This window comes from Oreochromis niloticus, linkage group LG7 (assembly GCF_001858045.2).
Source record: "Oreochromis niloticus isolate F11D_XX linkage group LG7, O_niloticus_UMD_NMBU, whole genome shotgun sequence".
Classification (NCBI taxonomy): domain Eukaryota; kingdom Metazoa; phylum Chordata; class Actinopteri; order Cichliformes; family Cichlidae; genus Oreochromis; species Oreochromis niloticus.
Window position 1 is genome coordinate 26,223,275 of NC_031972.2, and position 8,149 is coordinate 26,231,423.

An 8,149-nucleotide genomic window follows, 5' to 3' on the forward strand; every position below is an offset into this window, starting at 1 on the left:
AAATCATCAAACTGTAAATTATAAATTTTAAATTGGTATTGATCCCTTTACCCCGAGTCCTAAAGTGTATATTTATTTTCTTACTCTACTATATTTATTGTTCGTTTATTTGCACTGCTGTAACTGGAGCGTCGTCGTTTCGTCTCTCTATATACTGGACTGTATGTAGCGGAGATGACAATAAAGTTTACTTTGACATCAGCAGCGCGCAGGCGCACCGAGGGCTCTCGCGCTCAGTTTTCGTGTATAGAATTTCGAAAAAACATCGGTGCAAATTATAAGTCTGTATCATAATGTCCGGTGTTTTCGTGTTTGTTGTTTTGTTTTTATTTTGTTTTATTTTGCGAGTTGGTTATTAGATGCTGCTCCAGCCAGCCAGAGAATCCCCCGCCGCCCCGCCCTCTCCTCCCTGTGCCGCAAGCAGCAGGCGCACCTCGCAAACGGAGGGCGCCCTTACTCCCATCAAATGGGCGATAGAAAACCGATCGGTGCCTATGACATTCCCAATATGCGCTGGCTGCCGTCGGAGCAGCATGAGTACGAGCATTTTTTTTATTTATTTTTTTGCCGATGCACGTGATGCCGCCCCCCATCACGATGCCGCCCCGGGCAACCGCCCGTGTCGCCCGTATCTAAAACCGCTGCTGATGAGATCCAAATATATGCCAATGTCAACACATGTTCATGTTGATGAGGTTTACTGAACAAATTTGAATCATCACAACAACCAAAATGTTAGCAACACATTATAAAGTTTATTATTATCACTATGGTAACCATGTTTATGTTTGTTACCTGCTAACTCAAACACATTCTGTAGGTGTCACATTTTGAGGACTGTAAGTTCACACACTTTCAGACTTTTGCAAACCGGAGTTGGAGATTGCAGAGAGAAGACGAAGTGTTTTGTAAAACCTTTACAAGTTCTACGGATTATTTGCTCAAACAACAAAAGTGCAAACATGTTTTGCTGGACTCTAAGAAGAAGAAAGGCACAGCCTGATTTGTCATGTTTTTTTAATATTTAAAAAAAAAATGCTGTTTTTGTGCAGCAGTTCTTATTAAATCACATGCTGTTTGATTTATTTGAAACAGATAATAAAGGAGGATACTGTGGGTGTTGGAGAGGACCCACTGAAAAAGTACGATCTTTGCTCTCTGTCACATTTTTACTATGTTTAAAATTATGTTTATGTATACATTTATAAATACACATATAAACATGCATGCACAGTTTTCTCATTTGAAAGTAAATATTTGTCTGAATATTTGAGCTGAATCAGTTTTTACTGTGTAAGTTGTAGATTTGTTCCCTCTGTGGAGTCCACAGCTTCATGCAGTCGGTTTAGCTGACTTTCTTGAGGCACTGAGGGCAGTTTGAGTGCATTACAGCAGACTGATCTTCTCTGTTATCTTTCCAGTGTGAGTGCACGAAAGGATCTCACAGATGAACATGTGGCCCCTGACACTCCAGCCACCTCTTCTGCACCAGTCTCACCTCCAGCTGAGACTCAGACGAACAAATCAAAGAAGGCTTCCTGGTGGCGCAGATGGCTTTTTTGTGAGGTGAGTTTACCACTGCAGAGAATAAGCTCTGAACAAACAAACGGTGCAGGAATTTGTGCATCATTTGTTTTTAACTGGATTTATTTGTAACTGGCAGAAAAAGTCAAAGGTTTTTCCCAAAAATGAAGACAAGGCAGAAGACACAGTCGTGCCACCTTCTGAACCCCAACAGAGGTACGATATTATTTTACTGTCTGAACAAGTTCTGCTGGTACTCCTTCCTTCTTGGATCATGAAGGAGAATCTTTTGTGTTTTGTCCAGTGTTAACCCCGTCAGCCAGTCTGAGGATGTTTTGGTCCTTTTACTGTGTTCCTATTTAAAGCTGATTGATTGCTTTGTGTTTCTTCTCCTGTAATTTCATCACTGTGATTGCACTGTTTGTGTCTTTCTATAACAGTACCATCAGCACTGAAAAATGTGAAGTCAAGGACGTTGGTGTCCAGACAGAGGTTTCCTGCCCTCCCAACTCGCTGCTGTTTTTCTGCACGGTACGTTCTACAGAGCCGAGTGTGACACGTGAACAGATGTTATAGGAACATGTGGAGTCTGAATGTTAGGATTGACACTCAAATTCTCATTATGTCATCCATTTTGGTTGAACTAACTGGTGATGTGTTCCTCAAAGAAAAAGGTGACCTTAGATGATGAGCCGCGTTGTCCTGAAGTCAATGAGAGAGATGAGCCAGTTTCCAGGCTGTGTACCCCAGCAGGTCACGGTGGTAGCCAGGGGGCCATGCTAAGAGACCACGTCACACACTGCTGACTAACATACGATGATGAGTTCGTCAATGATGAGCTGCGGCAGAGAACAGCTTACCTGCTGTTCTATGAAAAACAGGTGATTTCTCCCATCAAACAGTTGGATTGTAAATGGTAAATGGTAAATGGCCTGTATTTGTATAGCGCTTTACTAGTCCCTAAGGACCCCAAAGCGCTTTACATCCATCCATTCACACACACATTCACACACTGGTGATGGCAAGCTACATTGTAGCCTCAGCCACCCTGGGGCGCACTGACAGAGGCGAGGCTGCCGAACACTGGCGCCACCGGGCCCTCTGACCCTGGATTGTGTTGGATACTGTCGTTTATATAAGATTTTATTGTAATGTATAGTATATAAGACTTTTATTTTATTTGTATCTTTTTATGTTTATGTTGTTTAGTGTACACCGAGGGCCGTGGGAGCGTTGCAATTACAAATTCTTGTGTATGACCTGTCCATATGTTTTTTTGACAAAAAGATGACTTTGAATTTGAGCATGTCCGTGCAAATACTCAGTTTATGTTCAAACATGATTTTGTTCTTTTAATTTGCTCAATGACAAAGTTAGGATTTAGTTTAAGGAATGGCTGATTGCAGATTCCTGTTAGAAAACAAGTGTGTTGCATTTATGCAGTGGTTACTATGGTGGCACCTTAGGTGCAAGTGTTGCAACCACTGTAAATGTGACACCATCACCAAAAAATGTTATAAAATCAGAAGAAGAAAGAGAACTCTAATATGATAGCTACACACCAGCTGGACCATTATAACAACATCGCATCACATGAGTAACTTCACCATGACGAGACTTCAAGGACTCCAAGAATGTTCATACAGTGAGGATAAATCATGTTTTTATTATTTATTATGAAAAAGACACAATATAGATACATAAAATGCAGCAGGAGCTGCAACAGCTAACATGTCAGTTAATTTGACACGTTGATTTATTTATAATTTCTTTTTCTCTCTTAGCTTTTCAGCTCCACATTTTTGCCATTTCTTCCACACTCAACTCTTTTCTACAAGGTGAGCGCACAGTGAAGGAAGGGGAGGGCTGATGGCATTAAGAGATTTGATTGGGCAATCTAGGGGCCAGTTAGTTCTTCCCTTTGGTGAAAGCTGGGCTCTTCAGTTCAGCATGGTACAGCTCCAAAGATTCTGCAACATCAAACCCTCTGTCTGCTAATATTACATCACCTGGGCTGAGGCAGTCCAGGTAACAGTTTCTATTTTTGTTTTTAAACTTTAGATATAAACAAAACAAGAAAAATAACATTTATCACTCCATCTCGATTCATTTTCATGTCATAAGTGTTAGCAACAGTTCTAGAAAAGGAGAAGTTTGTTCCAGTTTGCAGAAATGTTATTACAAATGTTCAAACTACTGCACTGTAAAATCTAAGTAGTTCCCAGAACTCAAAAAAACTATGCAAACTCATTGCCTCCAGAAAAATTGAGTGCAGTTTACTTAAGATGACTGTTAGGACAACTTCTTCACTGCAAGTATGCAGTACTAAGAATAACAATTTGTGGTAACCTGATTATGATTCAAAATGAATAATTAACAACACTTCTTGTAATGGTGTTAAAATCAGGACAACTTTTATTTTCAAATGCAAAAAGTAAAAGAAAATCAGCCAACATACTGGACACATATAATTGTCAATATAATTGCTTGTTGTTCTGCTGAACAATAACAATTATACTGTCATCATTGTTACAGAGATTGAAACTTTATTGATAATTTGTCCAGGTAAAAAATGCCCTCCCACAAATGTCATGTGACAACCTCATTGGCTTACAGAGTTTTGACATCACCCACATTTAGAATCTTACCACCACTTTGATCCTTTGATCCTTTGATCCTAAAAACCCTTAAATAGGAGTGAGACACAACAACTTTTAGTCTGTTATTCGCAGCATTTACGTTTGCAGCATTCAAACGCTCACCAGAGAAGCCTTTTGTGGATCCTTTTCAGAGTCACTGTTCACTGTTTACAGATTCTAACATGTCTCCGAAAAAACACAACAAAAGAGAAATAGTAAAGCCCAGCGCTCCTCTTTGCGATCAAGAGGACAATATTCAAGTACAGAAGATGTGCTTGGAAGAAATGGATGAGAAAAATCTCAGGGAGAATCACAATACGCGACACCCGCCCCAGCCAGAGTACATCTATTACGTCTGGCAAAGTTTTTTTGAACAACGAGCGGAGATTATGTGCCTGAGAGAAGAATATGAGAGAAGGACTGCTGAAGTACATAGATTGTTCAGCCAGCTTGTTGAAAAGGAAGATATTCAAAAGGAGAAAGAAATGGAAGTCCTAGACATGCGCGGAAGGATCTTTGAGCTCCAAGCAAAGCTTAATAAAGCTCAAGAAAAACCAACAGAAGAAGTCCTCCAACAGAAGAAAAACGAGCAGGACAAGGACAAAAAGATTCAGGAGTTGCAAGTAAAGCTTGACGAAGCTTTGCAAAAAAATAAAGAAATCCTCCAAGAGAAGAAACAACTGGTCATAAAACTCCAAGGCACAGAGATAAATCACAAAGTGCTGAAAGGAAGGGTTGAGTTTCTTCAAAAGAAAGGGCAACAGACCATGAAACAGGAAGATACGGATTGCAAGCTTCAGGACATGGAGAAACACAACAAAGGCTTGCAAATAAAGCTCGATGAAGCTCTGCAAAAAAATAAAGAACTCCTCCAAGAAAAGAGCAAATGGACGTAAAGCAGCGCAAACTCCAAGGCATGGAGGAAAAGTACAAAGCGCTTCAGGCAAGGCATGATAAAACACTGAACAAGAATAAAGAGTTGCTTCAAGAAAAAAAGCAACAAGAAATTAAACAGAAAGAAATGGACTGCAAGCTTGAAGACGTGGAGGAAAAATACACAGCGCTGAAAATAAAGTTCGATAAAACAGTGCAAAGAAATAAGGATTTCAAACAAGAGAAAGAACAGCAAGATATGAAAGAGAAAGATCTGGATTGCGACCTTCAGAACATCAAGAAACACAACAAAGGTTTGCAAGCAATGCTTGATGAAGCTCTGCAAAAAAATAAAGAAATCCATGAAGAGAAAGAAAAGCTGGACATAAAGCAGAGAGACATGCAGTGCCAACTCCAAGGCATGCAGGAAAAATACGGAGCGCAGCAGGTAAAGCTTGATGAAACACTGCAGAAATATCAAGAGCTGCTTCAAGACAAAAAACAACGGGAAATAAAGCAGAAAGAAGAAAAACAAACTCTCCAGGACTTTGAGAGGAAAAACCAAAAACTGCAAGAACGTTATAACAAAATGAACAACAAAACAACTGAACTGGAGAGGGAAAAGAAAACACTGCAAAAACAATGCTCAGACATGCAGAGTAAGCTCAATGACATCCTGAGAAAAAACACAGAACTTGAGGAACTTTCCAACAACTTGAAGTGCAAAAACACTGAGGTGCAGATGTTAAAGCAGCAACTAGAGAAAACAAACAAAGACCTGCAGTGTACACTTCAACAAATCGAGAGAAGTCAGCAGCTAGAAGACACGCACAACAAATTAGAACAGTGTTATACAGAGATGCACAAGGCAAAGCTAATGCAGGAGGCAAAATGTAACGAACTGAAAGAAAGGCTGGAAGAAAAACAAGCCAAATTAGAAGAAGTGGAGAAAACATGCAGGAAACTTGAGAAGGAAAATACACAAATGATCGATGAGTTAAGAACCCTCATCCTAGAGAAAAAAGTGCTCGTGGAAAAGCTCATGGAAAAGAAGAAAAAACGCTTCCGTTTCTTCTGGAGGAGGGACACTCCTGCTTTTTCTACGTTTTCTACGTTTTCTGCTGCTGATGTCACCTCGTCTTCCTCCACCTCTGTTCCATCGTAATTTTCACCTCTCCAATCCTGTCCCCTCCCTTTCCCACCTGACACCTCTCCCTCCCCTATTTCCCTTTAACCCCTAACACCTGTCCCATCTCCCTCCCCTCTCTCGCTCTTTCACCCTCACCCCCAACCAGTCCCGACAGTTGACTGCCCCCTCTAGAGCCTGGTTCTGTCATAGGTTTCTTCCTTTAAAGGGAGTTTTTCCTATCCACTGTCGCACCTAGTGCTTGCTCAGAGGGGATTGTTGGGGTTTTCTGTCCTCTCTTTCCTCTTTTCTATCCCTTTAATTTACCCTCTTGAAGTGCAAAAACACTGTCCCATCTCCCTCCCCTCTCTCTCTCTTTCACCCTCACCCCCCAGCCAGTCCCGACAGTTGACTGCCCCCTCTAGAGCCTGGTTCTGTCATAGGTTTCTTCCTTTAAAGGGAGTTTTTCCTATCCACTGTCGCACCTAGTGCTTGCTCAGAGGGGATTGTTGGGGTTTTCTGTCCTCTATCTCTTTCCTCTTTTCTATCCCTTTAATTTACCCTCTTCTTAACCCCCCCCTCTATTTCCTCAATAATTTAATAATAAACACAATTGGCTGCATTTTAAATGTGTCTGAACAATGTCTTCATTCAAGAATGAATTGTCTTTGTCATGGACTCATGTATTGTGTGTTTTCCTCGGGTTGGTGATTCTCACGGTTGTTCAGCCCAGGAGTCCAGTGTTTTAGTGTTTTAATCACATTTAGTGTTACATTTTAGATCACCATAATAGGATATCCACAATTTAGGATTCAGGCATTTGTTTTAGTTCAATATCGTAATCATTCTATGATTGAGGAATTTTACAGAACCTTCAGTCAGCAGCAATAACTTCAATTCATTGACATTTGCAAGCATTCCTTTATACACAGCATTTCAGTCAGGTTGAGGTCTGGACTTCCATGCTGTAGATCTGCTGCTGTGCTTGGGGTCATGATCCTGTTGCATGACCTAATTTAGGAGAAGCTTTAGCTGTCGGACAGATGGCCTCACATTTGACTCTAGAAAACTCTGGCATACAGAGGATTTTGTCGACTGCAAGGTGCCTATCTCTTGTGGCTGCAGAACAAGCTTAAATCAAAAAATTATCCACTGCCACTGCTATGAATCCTGGGATAGGGTGGGCCACGAGGGATACACCCGAATCATCGTTCAAATCCAGGTAAAAGGAGGATGCATTTGTGGGTCACATTTGGAGCAGCCTTTGTCGCCTGGCTGTCACGTAATCGGCTGTTAAAGGCAGCCTCCAAATCACAAAACAACCACAATGGACCAAAGTGCCTTACAGAAGATTAAATAGATAAAAACAAATAGAAAGAAAAACCACAGAAAAGGAGAAGGATAAATAAAAAAACATATAAATTACACATATTTAACAAACATGATTTCTTAGTTTGGAACATTTCTCAGTCACCTTGCAATCATGGGTTCTCAGTCACCTTGGGCACTTCCATTACAGAAGTACTAATTTTACCCTCCTGAAAATGTAGCTATAATTCAGGAAGGTAAAAAAAATGGGAACAGTGATTTAATCTATTTGGATTTATCTTTTTAAGTTAAATATTTCTGTGCTTTCATCATCTTACAATCCGGTGATTGCAGCCATTCCCCAAATCTCTGTGAATGGTAACCATGTCCTTTGATCAATGGTCATTGATCAATGATCATTCAAATTTGCATTGTAATGATCAAGGAACTGACCTACCAACCCATTGTTCATTCAGTGGTGCTAGTTTGAGTCATTGTGCAAATGTACTGTTTATAAGGTTGGGGTAACATGCAGTCAGCTGAGACTGAAGAAGTCACTTGGAAGAGTGATGAAACGTTTCTCCCACTGAAAACATTACGTCCAGCTGAACAGAATCAACATTTTGGGATTCCCTTACCTGGTTGATTAAGCACGCATAAAGATATTTCTGTTCTAAAA

The 8,149-nt window shown here is 40.5% G+C and overlaps 1 protein-coding gene across 1 annotated transcript; it reads left to right on the plus strand.

Annotated features, from left to right (window-relative positions):
- The first annotated feature begins 635 nt into the window (after window positions 1–635).
- LOC112847557 (uncharacterized) lies at window positions 636–4,975 on the plus strand. The gene is made up of 7 exons (XM_025909356.1): window positions 636–992; window positions 1,096–1,142; window positions 1,422–1,566; window positions 1,664–1,740; window positions 1,965–2,055; window positions 2,193–2,405; window positions 3,309–4,975. Exons 1-6 carry the CDS (start codon window positions 963–965, stop codon window positions 2,328–2,330), a joined length of 528 nt encoding a protein of 175 aa, XP_025765141.1. The 5' UTR covers window positions 636–962; the 3' UTR covers window positions 2,331–2,405; window positions 3,309–4,975.
- Window positions 4,976–8,149: the final 3,174 nt, after the last annotated feature.

What these genes read in the sequence shown, in the direction of transcription:
- LOC112847557 (XM_025909356.1), top strand. Translation starts at nt 963, where the DNA reads ATGTTTTGCTGGACTCTAAGAAGAAGAAAG. An exon ending in GGAGAGGACCCACTGAAAAA is followed by an intron (nt 1,143 to 1,421) that starts GTACGATCTTTG and finishes TTATCTTTCCAG; the next exon opens with TGTGAGTGCACGAAAGGATC. An exon ending in GCAGATGGCTTTTTTGTGAG is followed by an intron (nt 1,567 to 1,663) that starts GTGAGTTTACCA and finishes TGTAACTGGCAG; the next exon opens with AAAAAGTCAAAGGTTTTTCC.